Source organism: Schistocerca piceifrons, chromosome 11 (genome assembly GCF_021461385.2).
Source record: "Schistocerca piceifrons isolate TAMUIC-IGC-003096 chromosome 11, iqSchPice1.1, whole genome shotgun sequence".
NCBI classification, from domain to species: Eukaryota; Metazoa; Arthropoda; class Insecta; order Orthoptera; family Acrididae; genus Schistocerca; species Schistocerca piceifrons.
Window position 1 is genome coordinate 44,022,436 of NC_060148.1, and position 21,316 is coordinate 44,043,751.

A 21,316-nucleotide genomic window follows, 5' to 3' on the forward strand; every position below is an offset into this window, starting at 1 on the left:
ACTTCCTCTTACTTTACCACTTAGTGACCTGCTCATCATTATTGATGCCACCTCTCTTTACACTAACCTCCCTAATGTCCATTGCCTTACCACTGTGGAACACTACATTTCCCAACACCCAATGGATTCCAAACCACCAGCCTCCTTCCAAGTACCATGATCCACAATTACTTCTCCTTTGAAGGCATTACCTGCAAATAAATCCATAGTATAGCCATGGGCATCTGAATGGCACCGTCCTAGGCCAACCTATTCATGGGCCATCTACAGGAATCCTTCCTAAGCACCCAGAATTCCAAACCCTTCACCTGGTTCAAATTCACTTATGACTATGTTATCTGGATCAAGGATGACACCCTATCCACATTCCTCCAGAACCTCAACACCTTCTTCCCCATTTGCTTCATGTGGTCCTACTCAATCCAACAAGCCACCTCCCTCAATGATGACCTCCACCTCAAAGATGGCTTCATCAGTAACTCTGTCCATATCAAACCTACCAACCACCAGCAATATCTCCGACCCTGACAACTGCCACCCGTCCCTTACCAAGAAGTTCCTTCCATACAGTGTAGCCACTTGTGGCCATTGCATATGTAATGACAAGCATTCAATCTCAAAATATACCGTGGGTGTCACTGACGCCTTCACAGACCATAATTCCCCTTCCTTGTACAAAAGCCCTCTCCCAAGCCTTATCTTTCCAGTCAACCACCACCTCCCAAAGCCCTACCGTCCGGCCACAGAGGAGCACTCCGTACCAGCCGGGACTGGAGCAACTGAATTTACATTCTCGATTCTCCACCAGGGTTTCAACAACCCCTCATCGTGCCCTGAAATGAGGAATGTTCTACCTTCTATCCTTATCTCTCCCACAGTGGTATTCCACCACCCACCAAACCTACACAATATCCTCGTCCATCCCTACACAATCCCTGATCCCAAGCCCTTGCCTTGTGGCACATGTTCCTGTAATAGACGCAGATGTAAGACCTATCCCATACATCCTCCCACCTCCATCTACTCCAATCCAGTCACAAACGTCCCCTACCTCAAAGGCAGGTCTACTCGTGAAAGCAGCCATGTCATACTCTAACCTCCAAGTTCATGTTGCTAAAAAAAGTGGTCAGGGGAAGTTAAGATGGTGGAAAAATCAATTTGTGTAGCCTATAATGTAACAATGTTTTCATTTTGATCATGGGAGAAATATTGGGTATTTAATGTAAAAATATCCTTAACATACTTGGCATTGAAACACAAACTGAATTTTTGTAGAGAAATACTGTTTGCAGAGAGAAACACTCACAACCACACAATAGGCAATTTAACAACAGTTTTCATCAGTTGCTTTTGACTTGGCATTTCTGTTATTGATATATACATTGCAGGACTCTTGGACACAATAAAACTTAAAGTAATAGAAAATGGAACTGTCTGATTCCATATCAACCTAGACCTCAGGCTAGGCTACAGATCAGTCTGCCACCACAATCTAGATTCAGCCTTTGAGACAAAATCATTAATAATATTTGAAGACAGACAGTACAAAACAGCTGTATGGAGAACGATAGAAGAGAACCTTGAAGGTAGCAAAATCAGGACATGAGGAAAGGGCCACCCACACAAAGTTAGTAATTCATACAATTTTGCCACCACAACCAACATTTGTTTCCCAGAAAAAATGATTAAGAAAACTTCAACATCAAATTTGCAGATGTGCTCTATAATGCACATATATGATTATATATCAATAACTGAAACATATGAGCCAAAACAGGATGTGAAGGAAAAGCCATCCACAAAACATGACTAGTTCATAAAGTAAAGGCTTGACGAACTATCTAGTTTAAGCTGATCACTGACTACACCATAATATCATTAATCTGGCTACCTCCAACTTGACTCAGAGACATGTCAGAAACATTTGGTTTCTACTCTGAGCATTACGGCACATGGACAGTTCTTTGTAAAGTTTAAACCATGAGTCTATTGAGAGAAGTTGTGGGTTTGAGGTTCTACATTATTAGTGGGGGGCTAACATTAACACAGTTTCGAAGAAACATACACAGAGCTCAAAGGACTGGAGTTATCAGGTCCCCGTGGCCAAGACTAGAGCACCACAGGAGCTTCTGGTTACAGTCACAACGCCAAAGGCCCATACACTTTTCAAAATGGCTGGCCTTCCTGGTTTGTATACAGCCATAATTAAATACTAACAGAGCTGGAGTAGTATGCCTGGGTGAAAGACGAGTGTGGGTACTGGCTGCATAGCTATCTCCATTCACCTTAACAAAATGTGTGGTGTGTTGACTGTAGTTTATTGGACATCCAAACCAGCACAACTCTATTTGTTGGTACTGAAGAAACCTTTCTGCAGAGTCCAGCTTTGCACAGATGGAGGAGTTGCCCATCACTCTCATGGAAACAGCAGCCTTCTGTGACGTATACATATCACTACAAAGTAGCGATACATGACCCTTCTACATCTTACAGACAAATGATACTTGCAACTAAAAGTTATTTATATAAACAGAATAGAATGATGTGAAACAACTTATCAAGTCTAAATGTACAGGGCAGAAGTAGAATGTCAACAGTATGCACCTGCCAGGGTCTCATCTGTGATGTGGTGTAGAATATGTTCCCCAGCTGAGAGTTTTGTTCATGTATACAACAAAAATTACTGAAATTTCACATCAACCTGTTGCGCAAAAAACAGTTATTGATAAAGGCATACACACATTTCAGCACCTCCATGCAATCATCAGTGGGTACTTTTCTTCAGTTCTTTAAAATGTAAACACGTTTCAAGCAATAATCACTCTTAATGAAACTGGACCTAAAAACAGTTTATGTCTGTTGTGGTTAATACATTATTTTTCTAAATTTTTGAGTTCTGCACAGCCATCTTTATATTACTGTATACTGGTAGCTTTACTAAATTATGTTCTGTGAGTTTAGTTTGTGACTTAGCAAATCTCTATCAAGTGTGATTTTGTTGCCAAAAAATATTTTGCAGTTACATTTTATGATTGCTTATGGCTATTTCTGAAATATCCACTCTGCTTTATTGTGGAAATACACAAATACGAAATATGTTGTTGTGTAGCTTGACTCTTAAGTTACACTTCTTCAGTTTACTGAATGCAGTGTTAATGTACTGGTGGTGTGTCTAGTCACTATTGATATTCACTTGGTCTCATATCAGTTTGTAGCTAAATTGAAACTATTTACTTTCTGTTATTACACACACACACACACACACACACACACACACACACACACACACACACACACACACACAGAGAGAGAGAGAGAGAGAGAGAGAGAGAGAGAGAGAGAAAGAGAGAGAAGGCGGGCACAAGCATATAAAAACAATCCAATCTACTTCCAAGCCACGTTGAGGACTTGAATCATAACCTTTTGTTGTTGTTGTTGTTGTTGTTGGTAACATGGGCACTGATCTATGGTGAAAACTGACATTTTCCACAAGCACACAAATCTTTACATAAGTAAAGAAGTAAAATGTGACATACTTAATCTTAGAGTTACAGAGGATTTTAACCTAAACCCTTGATTTGTAGCCTTGCACTAATCTCAAATTCCATATGGAATACATGCCAGAATGATAGTCCATGCAACACTGGGTGTTGGATATTTATTGACATGAAAAAGTTGGTAATGTGGAATGAAATAAATACAGAATCAAGGTATGAAATAATGAGCATGAAGATATTCATCAAAAGTGTGGAAGAAACTGCTGTTTGATGATCCAACACCCACTCATTAAAGTAGAGTAATGCATAAGAAGTGGCCAGGAAAACATGGTGTACCAATTTGTCAATCATACCATAGTGAAAGGAGGTATACACTTGCGAGCTACATAAGCTTAGAATGGGAAGCAGGGAAAATGATGTAAAGGATGATCATGGCAATACAGAAGGAGCACAATATCACATTGTGCTAGTATAGACAAGGAAATGGGCCACACCCTGGTATCATCAGGAACAATCCCTACGTTCCTTTGAGGGTATTTAGGAAAACCATAGAAAATGTAAAACTAAACAACCAGAACCTCATGTATTCCAAAATCACGTCTAAGACAGTAGCACTGCTATGGCGAGAAAAATTCCTGTGACAATATACAAAACATGTCTTCCCAAAACGGTCTTACACAGTTATTTCAAAAATCACGCATGAAAGGAAAATATTTATTCTTTAAGCAATAGATATGCCCAAGGTAACCAATTCCCTAAATGTAGAGGTTGGAATCTCCAGGCTACTGTAGCCTCATGGATCACTACCGTTAAATTTTGGAAGTCGGGATGATATTTCTGCCTAATGAAGCTGATAAGGAACTGATGAGAAACAACCTGGGCAGACTAAAACTATGCTATGGGAAAGAGAATATGGGCATATACGACACAAATTCATAAGTACTAAAAGTTGTGTCTTGTGGAAAATAGTGAGAAATGAGAAGCAATTCCAGTTGTTTAAGCCAGCACTGGCGTGGTTTGGAATCCTAACATTAGTGCTATTTGGAGTATAGTACAATTTGTCTAGTTTTTTATATATTTTGAATACTTTAACATTGAAATGAATCTTTAATCAATGTTAGTTATTACTATGGATTAATGTTATTGTCTTTTTAATATATAGTGACAATAATAAAATGGAATACTAATTATTAGTCACATACCAGGTAAAAATATTGAGTCATGCTTCCAATTTCTCATACAATGTAACATACTGAGAGAGGAATGTCTCTTACAGTTACTACTAACAAACAGGTCAAGAATGTTCATAATTGGAGCCACTTTTCCTGCTTCCTTCCTGGCTGCTCAAGTATCTTGTTCATCACAATGAAGGCAGCACAACAGTAACCTCCATCTTTGGAGGGACATAGTAGCCCAGTTCCACCAGTTGCCCAAAGACCTTCCAAATTCATTCTACTAGCCGTGTAGACTCCTGTGAAATGCAAGAGCCCATTGCCATTATTTCGTGCTCCAGTATAGGTTTTAGTACATTGTCTTGTGCATACTTTCTCTCTGACACTCTAATCAAAACACACTAATGGTATAGAACATTATTTGCATCACCAATGACACCCGCAAGAGGGATAGTAATATTGTGCAACCTTCTTCTAGCATTAAGTCATGGAAATACTTTTCCCTATTTAATTGGTCCATATTTTCCCACATAAAAACTATCACGGATATCAGTTTCATAATTTTCATCTAATTCCTGCTCTGATGATGTGTCCTGGTCACTGACAATAACAGCATCCTCTTCATCTCCACCATCGGAATCAACTGGCCCCACATCAAGTACATGATCAATGATCACACTCTTTTCTCCTCCTGACCCATAGCAAACCATTTATAACAATATTTGCTGTTAATTGTATTATCAGATATCATATATTATGCAAAATACACAAAAATGTGCCTTTTATTCTCATGGGGAAAGAGTGATGGGTTGGGGTTTCACAAATTGCAGCATGCTTGAACTTGTTTCAACAGCATCTCACAAAGTCCTATTCTCAACTAAAGTTACAAGAACACATGTATATCATTCTACTGATGTCTTAGAGCAGCTATCAGAATCACAAAGCAGTGTGATATGTCATTTAGCAGTGAACTACAAAAATTCATGAAAGAGGCACACCACACCTCTACACATCACTGCTTTGTTAATAACACCATTGCATAGTCACATGGCAGCAGATAGTTGCATAATAGACTCGAATGAAGCTGAAACCCTGCTGCCAAACAAAAGCTAAGCAAGATGAAAAGATCATCAAAACAGCTTATGCAAGAAGTGTCTAGTGAATTTACAAACAAGATGTTATCTTGTGAAAACAAAGTAGGAAATCCAGGTTCATGTCCCAGTTCAGTATAAATTTTCATATGACACTTTAAATGGTACCTCTATACTTATTACAGTTGAGTTTCAGAAATAAATTTCTGTATTTGAAAGTATAGTTCATCATCAAATATAAAATAGATATATAAATGACTGAGGTGGGGAGGGAACAGAACAAAAAACTGAGGATATTGAGCAGAGAGTGCACCACACCTGAAGTGCCACACTTCAGATTTAATAAAAACAATATGAAGTGGAACTAGCCCTCCCCCTCTGGCAACAGAACTGTTAGTTTATGGACCAATGGTTTTTCCATGTGCAATTAAAAAAGGCATAGGTCATTACAGCTTGTAAGAAGAGTCACAGGAAATACTTACAGAACTACAGACATAGGTAGCAGATGTCACATTGTTCTATAACACTTTCATGCTCCTATACGACTATTTATTTGAGTTTAGATGATTCAGTGCCTCTACTATTTTGTGAGTTATTACCTTTTGACCTTAAGTTATATGCATGCACTAAGATACAATAGAACCAAATGAGTCAAGTGGATAGGAGCAAAGTATCCACCACGACTACAGGTAATCAAAACTAATGCCTGCCTTCTCTTCCCACAGTGAAGAGACATGCTTTCTCTTCTAGTGATCAAGTGACAAACAGCTAGAGCCAACAGACAAACTTTACAGAGAGATGTTTGCAATTCAAATATATTATTTTAAGGCTGATGGACTGACTCCCCCTCCCCCCCCCCCCTCTCTCTCTCTCTCTCTCTCTCTCTCTCTCTCTCTCTCTCTCTCTCTCTCTCTCTCTGGGCACTCTGTGACAATGAAAACGTGATTGACAAGAGGATTTTATGGACTGATTCACTTCAAGTTCCATCAGAGTTACAGATCTGAAGGTAACATTTTAGTGGGAGCTAACGATATTAATTGTTAATGCCTGATGACATAAGTGTCAACATAGATACTTCGATATTACATTGGCATTATTAGACCTCTATGGTATCAGTATTAGCATCAGTTGCATTTAAAAAAGTCTTTAAGACAAGCTCAGCGAAGTCATCATAGAACATGACCTCCAGGTTAGTGAGATCCCCAAGCCAGGGCATTACCCTCATACTTTAAGTAAAAAGTAATAACTACATCTCTAAAAAAAGGGGGTAGGGGCAGGGGGAGTTACTGACTGCTGTCAATACTACCAGACAAGCAGTTTAATAGGTAATGGTTGCAAAACACAAATGAATGAATTAATTAATTTATTTATTTATTTCTGTAGAACCAAACTGAGGAGCAAATCTCCAAGGGCATGGGACATGTCAGTACATAAAATTACAACATAAAAGTAATAACAGATAAAAATAACATGTTTATGAACCCAAAAAACATCAAACCATAAGCTTAAGTAAACGCAATCAACAATATAACATAAGAATCAGCTTAATTTTCAAGGAACTCCTCAACAGGATCAAGGAGTGACCCATGAGGAAACACTTCAGTTTTGATATGAAAATGTGTGGATTACTGCCAAGACTTTTGAATTCTTGTGATAACTTACTGAAAAAGGATGCAGCAGTATATTGCACACCTTTCTGCACAAGAGTTAAGGAAGTCCGATCCAAATGCAGGTTGGATTTCTGCCGATCACGAATGTACACCACTTATTGCCCAAACCGCCCATTTCCGAGACAAAAATATCCTTTTAGAATGGGAAGAGTTACCCCAAAATATAATACCATACAACACAAGTGAATAAAAATAAGCAAAGTAGCCTAATTTTTGTGTCAAATAATCACTTACTTCAGATATTGTTCGAATAGTGAAAATGGCAGCATTAAGTCTGAACAAAAACTTGAACATGGGCTTTCCATGACAGTTTGCTATGTATCAGAACACCTAGAAATTTGAACTGTTCAGTTTCACTAACTGTATGCCCATTCTGTGAAATTAAAATGTCGAGTTTTGTTGAAAAGAACTGAGTCTTATGTTCTACAAGCCATGAACGGCACTATTGAAACCAAGCCAATGTTGCACACAACATCCTTTACTACCAAGCTAGTGTCATCACCAAACAGAAATATTTTAGAGTTACCCGTAATACTAGAGGACATATCAGTTATATACACTCCTGGAAATTGAAATAAGAACACCGTGAATTCATTGTCCCAGGAAGGGGAAACTTTATTGACACATTCCTGGGGTCAGATACATCACATGATCACACTGACAGAACCACAGGCACATAGACACAGGCAACAGAGCATGCACAATGTCGGCACTAGTACAGTGTATATCCACCTTTCGCAGCAATGCAGGCTGCTATTCTCCCATGGAGACGATCGTAGAGATGCTGGATGTAGTCCTGTGGAATGGCTTGCCATGCCATTTCCACCTGGCGCCTCAGTTGGACCAGCGTTCGTGCTGGACGTGCAGACCGCGTGAGACGACGCTTCATCCAGTCCCAAACATGCTCAATGGGGGACAGATCCGGAGATCTAGCTGGCCAGGGTAGTTGACTTACACCTTCTAGAGCACATTGGGTGGCACGGGATACATGCGGACGTGCATTGTCCTGTTGGAACAGCAAGTTCCCTTGCCGGTCTAGGAATGGTAGAACGATGGGTTCGATGACGGTTTGGATGTACCGTGCACTATTCAGTGTCCCCTTGACGATCACCAGTGGTGTACGGCCAGTGTAGGAGATCGCTCCCCACACCATGATGCCGGGTGTTGGCCCTGTGTGCCTCGGTCGTATGCAGTCCTGATTGTGGCGCTCACCTGCACGGCGCCAAACACGCATACGACCATCATTGGCACCAAAGCAGAAGCGACTCTCATCGCTGAAGACGACACGTCTCCATTCGTCTCTCCATTCACGCCTGTCGCGACACCACTGGAGGCGGGCTGCACGATGTTGGGGCGTGAGCGAAAGACGGCCTAACGGTGTGCGGGACCGTAGCCCAGCTTCATGGAGACGGTTGCGAATGGTCCTCGCCGATACCCCAGGAGCAACAGTGTCCCTAATTTGCTGGGAAGTGGCGGTGCGGTCCCCTACGGCACTGCGTAGGATCCTACAGTCTTGGCGTGCATCCGTGCGTCGCTGCGGTCCGGTCCCAGGTCGACGGGCACGTGCACCTTCCGCCAACCACTGGCGACAACATCGATGTACTGTGGAGACTTCACGCCCCACGTGTTGAGCAATTCGGCGGTACGTCCACCCGGCCTCCCGCATGCCCACTATACGCCCTCGCTCAAAGTCCGTCAACTGCACATACGGTTCACGTCCACGCTGTCGCGGCATGCTACCAGTGTTAAAGACTGCGATGGAGCTCCGTATGCCACGGCAAACTGGCTGACACTGACAGCGGTGGTGCACAAATGCTGCGCAGCTAGCGCCATTCGACGGCCAACACCGCGGTTCCTGGTGTGTCCGCTGTGCCGTGCGTGTGATCATTGCTTGTACAGCCCTCTCGCAGTGTCCGGAGCAAGTATGGTGGGTCTGACACACCGGTGTCAATGTGTTCTTTTTTCCATTTCCAGGAGTGTACATTAGGAACAGGAATAGCCCCCCCCCCCCTCTGACCATATCCCAGCCAGACCTCAAATCACAGCCATTCTCAGCACTGAATAATGATTTTTCTGTCTGTTGTTAACGTAAAAAGTGAACCAGTTGTGAGCTACTCCCCATATTCCGTAACGGTCCCACTTCTGGAGCAATGTTTTGTGATCAACACAATCAATAACCTTAGTTAAATAAAAAATATACCTAGCATTTGAAACGTTTTGCTTCACTCATCCAGTACCTCACAGAGAAAAGAGACTATAGCATTTTCAGTTGTTAAATGACTTCTAAAGCCGAACTGTACATTTAATAGCAAATTATGTGAAACAAAATGATCAATTACCCTTCCATAAATAGCCTTTTCAATAACTTTAGCAAACGCTGATGACATAGAAATAGGTCTAAAGATGTCTATGTTATCCCTTTCTCCCTTTTTATGAAGTGTCTTTACTACTGAGTACTTTAACCGTCCATCAGACTGAACATTCCTTAAGGAAAAATTACAAATATGGCTAAGCAAAGGGCTAACATGTGCAGCACAGTACTTCAATATTCTGCTAGGCACTCCATCATAGCCATGAGAGTCCTTAGTCTTCAATGATTTAATTATTGACTCAATCTCCACCTTGTCTGTATCACAGAGGAGTATTTCAAACATCAATCTTGGAAAGGAATTTGCCAAGTGAGTTACATAATTCCCTGTAGAAACTAAATTTTTATTTAATTCACCAGTAATGCTCAGAAATGGCTGTACATATATCTGACATATCAGTAAAAGAAATACTTTTGCAACAAACTGACTTTATATTGTCGACCTTGTGCTACTGACCAGACACTTCCTTCACAACTGACCATATGATTTTAATTTTATCCTGTGAATTGGCTATTCTATTTGCATAACACATACTCTTTGCCTTCCTAATAACATTTTAAGCACCTTACAATACTGTTTGCAATGGCCTACTGTAGCTTGATTGTAGCTACTTCTAACATTTTGATATAATTCCTGCTTAGTTCTACATGATTTCCTTGTCCCAATAGTCAGCCTCTCAGGCTGCCTTTGACTGTTAGTACTCCATTTAGAACATTCTAATGGAAAGCAACTGTCAAAGGACATAAGAAGTGTGTTAAGAAAAGCATTATATTTGTCATCTATGTTATAGGCACTGTAAACATCCTGACACTCTTGTTCCTAGATGAGATTTAAAAAACTATTGCCACTGAATTAACTTTTCTACACATTTTGTAACTGTGTGTGACATTTGTTTGAGTACAAAATCCTTTTACTGTTAAAATTTCTGCATCATCGCCTGAAATGCCATTCATCCTTTTACTATCATAATGCCCATCTAATAATGAAGAATGAATAAGAATAATATCTATGGCTGTGCTACTATTCCCCTGCACTCTAGCTGGAAAGAATGAAGTCTGCACCATATCATATGAATTTAGGAGATCTACCAACATCCTTTTTCTTGCACAATCATATACAAAATTAATACTGAAGTCACCACATATAACTAAATTCTGGCACTTCCCATAAATTAAATCAAGAACCCTCTCCAGTTTGAGTAGAAATGTTCTGAAGTCAGTCACTAAATTCAACTGTCCCTGTACAACATTCAAATATCTGTTCAGTGCAGTGCTGTGATACGTCTATGGACTCAAATGGAACTCTGTTTTTTATGTATATGGCCGCTCTCCCACTCCACAAGGAACTCCTTGAAAAAACAGCCAACAAATCTGTATCCTAGTAAGGGAAGCCTCTGAATTGTCAAATCATATAAGTGGTGCTCCGATATACCAATAATTTCAGATACAACATCTATAAGCAGTTCACTAACTTTATTTCGAATACCTCTTATATTTTGGTGACATATGCTAATACCTTCTCTGCTTGGAAGCATGACATCCTCTGAAGGTGATTCCTTAGTTAGAGGGACTTCCTTTAAGCAGTATACCTATCAGCTGACTTCAATCTAAAAAAGGTGCAGCTCTAACACCAACTACAATAGGAATTTTTCCACGACCACCACCACCACCACCACCACCACCACCACACCTGTAAACTTTCCAGCCTCCACTTCCCAAACCTATTGAGGTGCAGGCCATGTCTAGTGAAACCCAATCTACTGACAGACTCAACTGGCACCACTACAATGTGGCCCACACCCTCTGCCATCAGTGCCTTCTCCAGCCCCATATTAATACACTTAACAGCCGCATTAAGATTATGCCGATCATGATGCTGAAACAGTTGCACAAAATGTACATTAGTGCCACCAGTTTGAGTAGCTGTCTTTACCAGGTCACCACCTACATCATATTCCCGGTCCCTATCAAGACTACTTCCTGCTCCATCCACAGTCACTACCTTATCCTCTTTCATGAAATTCATACATAACTCCCCGGGTCAACAGAACCATTCAATTTCACCCGTCGGCTTTGACCCGTGATGTAAGGATATTGTCATGTATGACATCACAACAGCGTGGAGTTTAGTTTGTGAGAGTGGCATGTTTGTAGGTGTCGTTTTGATGTGATCAGTGGTGCTCTCTGGTGGTGTGTTTATGGGTAGTGTGTTAAGCGGCATATGGGGTTCGTGGTAGCATTGCACATGTGTGGTATCAGTGATGACTGTGATTTCAGCAGAATATTTTTCAGTGAGTTAAAGATTTTGGTTTTGTTATGTCAAAATTATTGTAGTTTTGTTTCTATTCATTGTGTGTGAATTTTGGTAAATTGCTTTGTTCATGTCTTTGATAGGTATGGATATGACTGACAAAGTCAACAGTTTTTGGTTGTTGGTGATGATGGGAGACAGTGCGTTGTCTCTAATAAAATTTCTTCAGCTATTTGGCCTGTTGGCTGAAGTCGTGAAGTGTTCAGTGTGTCGTGAAGAAATGAGGCTAACTAAAGTTCCAGTGTCTCGGACCCAGGATGGCTATATGTGGAGGTGTCTTAAGAATAACTTATGGCGCTCCATTAGGCGAGGTTCCTGATTCGAGAAGTCTAGGTTTGTCACGAGAGAAATTGTATTAATGACTTATTTTTGTTATAAATCCTCTCTCAGTTTCTGTGCGCATGAGGTGGGTGTGAGTGAGAGAACGGTGCTTGATTGGTATTCTTATTGTCATGAGGTGTGTTCTGAATATATTAAGTACAGGGGTAGGTTGGGTGGGCCTCGTGTTGTTGATGTCAACATTGATGAGAAAAAAAAGTATGGGAGGGGTAAGTCTGAAGAAGTATGGGAAGAAAAAGTATGGGAGGGGTAAGTCTTTGGTCGGTTTATGGGTGTGGGGGCTGTAGTATCAGGGGTGGGGGGGGGAGGGGGGGGGAATTTTCAGAATGTGTATTTAGGGTTGTGGAGGGCCTGACAAAAAAGAAATTAGTGAGATTGATTGAGGGTACCACTATAGTTTCAGATGGTTTTTCTTCTTATAGGGGGTTGGGTCAGCAGGGGTACAACCATTTAGTAGTGAACCACAAAGTTGAGTTTAAGAATTATGAGACGGGGGCCTGTACCAATACTATAGAGGGGTTTTGGGTGGCAGTTAAGTCAGTGATTGGGAGGGGGAAGAGGTGCTCTCCTAACCTTCAGTCTCATCTAGAAGAGTACTGTTGGCAGAAGAGCATCCCTGAGGGCTATTCTACTTTTAGTTTATTTTTACGGGTGGTTAGTAGGATGTATAGGCCAAAGGTTGTGGGTCAGTTAGGTGTTGGCTGGGGGGTGGGGGGGGGGGGGGAGGGGGCTGTGGCTTGGTGAGGGGGGGTTGTTAGTGAAGTTGGTAGAGGCATGTAGGGGGGGGGGGGTGTTATTTGTTTCACTTTGTGTAGAGAACTTTTTTGTTACCGTTCTTGTTGAGTTTTAGAGTGTGATTGTGATATTTTTTTTGTTTTTGGTTTTTCTTGGTTTATGGGTCTTATTTCAGGGGTGGGAGTTTCATTTGGTTGTGGTCTTTTTGTTGGTTTGTATGTTTTTGTTTGTGTGTGTGTGTGTGTGTGTGTGTGTGTGTGTGTGTGTGTGTGTGTGTGTGTGTGTGTGTTGGGTGGGGGGGGGGGGGGGGTGCAGCTGGGTGTGATTGTGGTGACTGACCTAGATGGCTGCACCAGAGCTTTTTAGTGGTGAGTTGATATTTTTTCTTTTTGTTTGTTTGTTTGATGGTTGGTGGGGTGTATGTGAGCAGTTTGGTTGTTTGCATTGGTGATCTGGTATTTTGCCTTGCTGTTGACTTATGACTTTAGGGAAGCGTTTTATTGTGAAGTGCGGTTGTGGCTATGGCTGGTTTGGTATCGTTAGTTGCTGTTGACTTATATAGGTCAAGGGAAGTGTTCGATTCCAGTTTTGATTTTCTAGGGTTTTTTTTGTGGTAGGATTATGTGTGGTGGTGAAAGCTTTGAGATTTATAGTGTGGTGCTGGTTGTTTCTGTTGACCTATATACGTCAAGGGAAGTGATCGATTCCAGTGGATTTTTGTGTGTAGTGAAATTTGGGAAGGTTTTGGGGTCTTGTTATTTTAGTGTTGTTTGTCATTTGGTGTAGTGGCATGTGTTTATATTTAATTTGTCCCCACCCAAAAACCCCCAATTTCCCCTGCATGTCCGTTAGTTTCATTATATTTTTGGAGGAATATCTGGTGGTTTTTTGATCTATTTTTATGTTTGTTGTCATGTTAGCATGATGACATCATAGGAGCAGTATGGGAGTTGTTGTGAATGGTCATTTCCGCCATATTGGTGACCTCATTGGTCAAAGCAGAGGGGTGGAATTGCACACTTCCATTATCCCAACTCCCCTATGCTGTCAGTCACCTGAGCCAACCCTGAACTTCGCTTCACAATGCTGGTGACCTGGCACTCACTCCCCAACACTTCCTGCAACTGGTGGCCCATACCTCTACCATGCAAACTGCTTAGCAGCATAGCCTCCTCCTTTCTGTTAGACTTTGCTGTTGACTTAGATCTCCTCACTGCTGAGAACTGCTGCATGTTTCCCACACCTATAAGAGGCTCCACTCCACTCAACTCTGACAGTTGATCAAATCTATTGCATATATGCAAAGTACAACTGTCTGAATACCTCTTCCTCCTAGCTGCCCTCTTGCCAACTGCCTGTTCCCATTCACCAGCACACTTCACCCTGCTCAACCTATCTAGTTCCTCCTTTGCATATTGTAACTGCACCTTAAGGGCACAGATCTTATGCTCCTGCTCCTCTATCAACTTATTTCTACTAAAGATTCTGGATTCCCAGGAGAGGATCTCTTTACAATGCCCACTGGCTTCCCCACTGCTTTCCTCCAATGACAATACTTTGAACAAATCTCACACTGTAACACACTACTCACAAGCCTGCAACACAGCCCACACTTCCCACTCACAGTAAAATTTTACAGTTACTGAAAAAAAATAAATTGTCTATGTTACCTACGTTCAGTTACACCAGTAGAACTGTTTATAGATCTAAGAAAAGCGGTCTCAAAATTCTCTCTCTACTACGAAAGCAACAACTTATTATTACTACTAAACCACAACTAATACCAACACCAACAAAACTTCACAAAATTTGTCAGCTAAAACCAAAAATTCAAGTGGCCACTCGAACACTCAATGGAGTTAAAACAGGGAATGAAAATTTTACTGAAATATTTCACCAGAGACAGTAACAAACGTTAGTTGAAAACTAAAGCATGAAATTTACTAAACGACTTCAACGGACAGAAAAAACTAAACACAGTGATTGAAGGTTTCCAAAAGTTTATTAAATCGCTATTTTGCCACAAAGAGCATGAAACACCATTGAAAACTATTAAATTTAATAACTGTATAACAGTGCACAAACAACTTTGTTAGTACTTAGCCTTATAACTGCTACAGCTGAAACCACATGCTGTGAAATGTAAACACACTACTGAGGCATGAGACTTGGATGAACAGTGTAAGCACACTCACAAATAACAGACCACTTAAGTCAATAACACAGAAAGAAAGAAAGACTGAGATTAATGAAAATCCACCAACAAGTTACTTTTACAGCAAATATTAACACAAACTTTAAAATAAGTAACTAAAGACTAAAACTTTATAAAATATTGATGATCAATTTTTACAGCAGTCCAGCACATGTGACATAACACCAAAGACGTCAAGAGAAGACATTATTGATAGAATAGTGAAAAAACTGGCATGGGGTTGAATTGATATCAGCTTGGGTGCTAGAGAGATGTAGTTACATGTGAGGCTGTACTGATACTATCACTTATTTTAGAAATCAGGCTCAAAAGAGGCAGACCTATGTTTAGAGCATCTTTTGATGTTACAGAAAGCCTTTGACAATGTGGACTCAATATACTGTTGCAAATTTTGAAAGTAACAGGCAAAAGAGTTTCAACTTTTAACTGCAACCTGGTTTCCGTACAAGTCGAAGGACATGAAATGGGAGCTGTAGTTGAGAAGGGAGTGAGACAGAATTGTAGCCTATTCCTGATGTTATTCACTCTGTACGTCAAGCAAACTGTGAATGAAACTAAGAAGAAATTTGTAATGGTAGTTAACATTCTGCAATAAGAAATACAAACTTTGCAGTAATGATGTAATTCTGACACAGACAGCTTGGGACTTGGAAGAGCAGGAGAATGGAATGTATAGTGTCTTGCAAAGAGATTATATGGTGAACATCAATAAAAGTAAAACAAGGATAATGGAATGTAGTTGAATTAAATCAGGCGATGCTGAGGGAATTAGATTGGGAAGTGTAACCCTAAAAGTAGTTGATGAATTTTGATATTTGGGCAGTCATTTTAATTGATAACAGCCAAAGTAAGGAAGCTATAACACACAGGCTGGCAATTTTATTTTGTCTGCTTTTTATCTTTTCCTATTTGTGAGGAAGAGGAAATTTTTAACGTCTAATATAATTTAAGTGTTAGAAAATTATCTGGAGAGTATCCAAGCATGAAGGTAAAACATGGATGACAAGCAATTTGGACAAGAAGAGAATGGAAGTTTCAGAAATGTGTTGCTGTAGAAGAATGAAGAAGATTAGATGAGTAGACTGAATAACAGATGAGGATATACTGAAATGAAAGAGGGGGAAAAAATGTCACAACTTGACTAAGAGAAGGAACTGGTTGATAAAACATATTCTGAGGCATCTTGAAATGCTCAGTTTGGTAATTGGAGGAAATGGGGGGGGGGGGGGGGGTCGGAGACTATAAAAAAAGAACAAAGTGTGGTTATGGTAACCAAGGTTCAAATGTTTGTAGGTTGTCGTAGTCAAGCAGAGATGAAGGACTTGTCAAGGACAGACCAGTATACAGAGATGCATCAACCCTCTCTTCAGTCTGAAGATCACAATGAAGGTATAACATTTAAAAATGTTTTATTTTGTCTGCTTTTTGTCTTTTCCTATTGCTAAGAGACTGTCATCTTTACATCCCTTACAATATAAAACTATGCTAATGTGACAAGACACATTAGGTACAGGGTGTTTCAAAAATGACCGGTATATTTGAAACGGCAATAAAAACTAAACGAGCAGCGATAGAAATACACCGTTTGTTGCAATATGCTTGGGACAACAGTACATTTTCAGGCGGACAAACTTTCGAAATTACAGTAGTTACAATTTTCAACAACAGATGGCGCTGCAAGTGATGTGAAAGATATAGAAGACAACGCAGTCTGTGGGTGCGCCATTCTGTACGTCGTCTTTCTGCTGTAAGCGTGTGCTGTTCACAACGTGCAAGTGTGCTGTAGACAACATGGTTTATTCCTTAGAACAGAGGATTTTTCTGGTGTTGGAATTCCACCGCCTAGAACACAGTGTTGTTGCCACAAGACGAAGTTTTCAACGGAGGTTTAATGTAACCAAAGGACCGAAAAGCAATACAATAAAGGATCTGTTTGAAAAATTTCAACGGACTGGGAACGTGACACATGAACGTGCTGGAAAGGTAGGGCGACCGCGTACGGCAACCACAGAGGGCAACGCGCAGCTAGTGCAGCAGGTGATCCGACAGCGGCCTCGGGTTTCCGTTCGCCATGTTGCAGCTGCGGTCCAAATGACACCAACGTCCACGTATCGTCTCATGCGCCAGAGTTTACACCTCTATCCATACAAAATTCAAACGCGGCAACCCCTCAGCGCCGCTACCATTGCTGCACGACAGACATTCGCTACTGATATAGTGCACAGGATTTATGACGGCGATATGCATGTGGGCAGCATTTGGTTTACTGACGAAGCTTATTTTTACCTGGACGGCGTCATCAATAAACAGAACTGGCACATATGGGGAACCGAAAAGCCCCATGTTGCAGTCCCATTGTCCCTGCATCCTCAAAAGGTACTGGTCTTGCCGCCATTTCTTCCAAAGGAATCATTGGCCCATTTTTCAGATCCGAAACGATTACTGCATTACGCTATCTGGACATTCTTCGTGAATTTGTGGCGGTACAAACCGCCTTAGACGACACTGCGAACACCTCGTGGTTTATGCAAGATGGTGCCCGGCCGCATCGCACGGCCGACGTCTTTAATTTCCTGAATGAATATTTCGATGATCGTGTGATTGCTTTGGGCTATCCGAAATATACAGGAGGCGGCGTGGATTGACCTCCCTATTCGCCAGACATGAACCCCTGTGACTTCTTTCTGTGGGGACACTTGAAAGACCAGGTGTACCGCCAGAATCCAGAAACAATTGAACAGCTGAAGCAGTACATCTCATCTGCATGTGAAGCCATTCCGCCAGACACGTTGTCAAAGGTTTCGGGTAATTTCATTCAGAGACTACGCCATATTATTGCTACGCATGGTGGATATGTGGAAAATATCGTACTATAGAGTTTCCCAGACCGCAGTGCCATCTGTTGTTGAAAACTGTAACTACCGTAATTTCGAAAGTTTGTCTGCCTGAAAATGTACTGTTGTTCCAAGCATATTGCAACAAACAGTGTATTTCTATCGCTGCTCATTTAGTTTTTATTGCCGTTTCAAATATACCGGTCATTTTTGAAACACCCTGTATTTATACCATTACATTCACCACAACTGAGTCACAATGTAACACTACTTTATGACAGAGTCATATAAATTTTAGAATTACAGTTACATAAATTCTAGAATTACCTCTTGATTCACATCCTCATCCAAGTCTTGTTTCATTTTCACACTTGATGAGTAAACATTGACCTGTAGTAACAACAAAACAAACTGTAAGCATTGTGTTTATGCAGTCACTATGTACACATAAAAATATCACATATTTAAGTTGAAGTATGAAACTTGTTACGAAGAAATGACTAGTTCTACATAATTGAGACAGTAATTGTGGATGACAAAGCCAGAAAGGCATACTTCAATGACTGTCAGTAAAATGTTATATAGATGATTAATGACGACATAATTTAAAATTTATTGGGATATTGCATTTGAGCCATCTTCCTATGCAGCTACTTTCAATCATATTTCCTACTTTGGTAATCTTTATTTTTTTTTACCATTAAATGTTTTACATGAAACAGGTTTCATCACATTCAAATAACTGTAGTGTAATGAAATCAAAGAGTACAACTACAATTTTAAATATTAAGGTCAACATTCTCTGTATCATAGAACGATTAAATTACAACATTCTTTTTTCATCCACTGGTCACATGATTTTATTCTGAAATTTTTAAATGACATGGATCAAGCAAGAAGTGAACAATAATTAAAACTTTTGAGGGCATTCACTTTGCAGGACTTTGCTGTCTTGGCTGCCTGTGCCTCGTGATGTCAGTGTCTGCTTTATTGCTGGTATGCTGCTTGTAAATTGCTTCCCTGACAACACATGCTTTAATGTTGTTCCTGGCAAAGACAGCAGAGCTATAAATATACAGATTCAAAGCTGTTAGTACACTGAGCTTGGTACAGAGAAGAGACTGCTCCTCTGGACTAGCCTTGGATATCGCACCCACTTTTACTTTGAAAATGTTGCTGATATGTGGGGAATGTCCGCATATGAGTGCATCATGTGAGATTTGTGATTTGAAGGGCCCTAAATATGACATACAGAGATGATTATTACTAACCACACCTCATAGTTTCCACCTGAGGTAAGACACTGGTCTTTTGACGACTTTATGAAAACTTCCCAGTTAAGTTGCTAAAGTTGCTGAATTGCAGAAAAAGTGACACAGTTGCTTCCTATATTCCTACAAAAATCTAACAGAAGCTGTTGTGTTTTGTCCATCATTATAGATGGAGATGTTGTCCTTGTGAGATGTTGGAATAGCCATTGTACTGTTAGACAGCTTTAAGCTAGTGAAAAACAGATACATTCACATAACAGAAGTAGCACACAAGATAAAAGTGCAACATAATACTCATCTCTGTGGTTATTCCAAACAAGAATTATAACAGAAGACATTACTGCGAGTAGATGTGATCACCCATTTCCAAGTGCCTACTTTTGGAGGCCTGTGACAGAGGCACAATACCTTACAAAAAGATGAATACCCTGAATATGGGCAGTGCAATCCTTGCACCAAGTTCATAAAAATAGTAAAAAATGTGACATTCAAAGCACAAAGGGTAAGAGTTGAAGGATATTTAGCACTATCTCGTTTTCCTTTTCCTGTATTTACAGTGTAAGTGAAGTCGCACTTGACGTGATGCAGACTTACTTGACTGGGTAGCTAATGTGCACAAAAAAACTGGAAAGGCTAATTTTCCAACAAGACGTTCTCTATCAATGCTATATATCTGTGTGTTCAATACTTCTAGAGAATGTATCAAGATGAGTAATTTAAAGCAAGTGTGCCACATGAGAATTTGTTTTGATTCAGCTAGAAGAAAGAAGTCTAGGTATACCATATTGAGCAAGGAAGAAGCGATGAGATATTTTAAAAACAGGTGCAGCACAAGGAATTTTCCATATAATATTGGGATGCCAAAAGCTGAAAAAAGCTACATTTTTGAGAACCTGAGACAAAAACTAAGACCTAGCATTAACTTTAGTGTTTAATTCCACCAGAAGCTAACAGTGACATTTGGTTACAATTAGTTTTGTTACCAGCCGCCAAATGCATAGGCTCACCAGATGTGTTACAAATGCATCACATACTGAGCCCACAGTACACAGCTTAATTCTGTGATAATATTAAGACATAAATAATTAATACAGTATCAGTATATCAACATATTATTTTATAGATCTGATGGCTAAAATGCATTCCAAGATATTTTTAATTGTAATTATAATACTCCTATATTGAAAAGCATAAGCATTGCCAGCATTTCATCCTTTGGATTGTAAATGCAATCTAAGGTTCATACATACAACAAAATTCACATACTTTCATGTAAGTTTGTATTGGACTCCTGTCTACAATTTTACCTTTCCAGATAACAAGTAACTGGACACTCCTCTTGTTGAGTCATACTTAACCTTCCCAAATGGTGATTCACCAATCTCAACAGCAACCCTGAATTATGGACACAGCTCTCAAAAAATGAAAAGATATCAAGAACTGTATGACTGACAACATGAGCATTGTTGGTACAATACTACATTGACTAACAATAACAAAAATGATATGTCATCAAAACAGTATCACAGATTTCCACGATTTTTTTCCCAGGAACCATGTGAATAGATTGACAAATACTGTATTGATGAAAACTTCACGTATCTTCACCCCTGGTCTGACACTGAACAAACACGGCTTTCGCAGAGGAATGAGTACAGAGTCAGCCATCACCCAATTCATTGAAAATATTGTAACGGGGGTAGATAAGAACAACAGTACAATAGGAATAAATTTGGACCTCTCAAAGGCATTCGATACTGTCCAACATCATATCCTGCTAGACAAATTAGAATATGTCGGTATACGAGGAGTA

The 21,316-nt window shown here is 40.2% G+C and overlaps 1 protein-coding gene across 1 annotated transcript in view; it reads right to left on the reverse strand.

The window, feature by feature from the left end:
* The window catches only part of LOC124719651, a 470,793-nt gene that overhangs the window by 93,989 nt on the left and 355,488 nt on the right, over positions 1-21,316 (reverse strand). Inside the window, exon 5 of the mRNA XM_047244864.1 lies at positions 18,560-18,622. Coding sequence (XP_047100820.1) covers positions 18,560-18,622 — 63 coding nt within the window. The remainder of the gene's footprint in view (positions 1-18,559; positions 18,623-21,316) is intronic.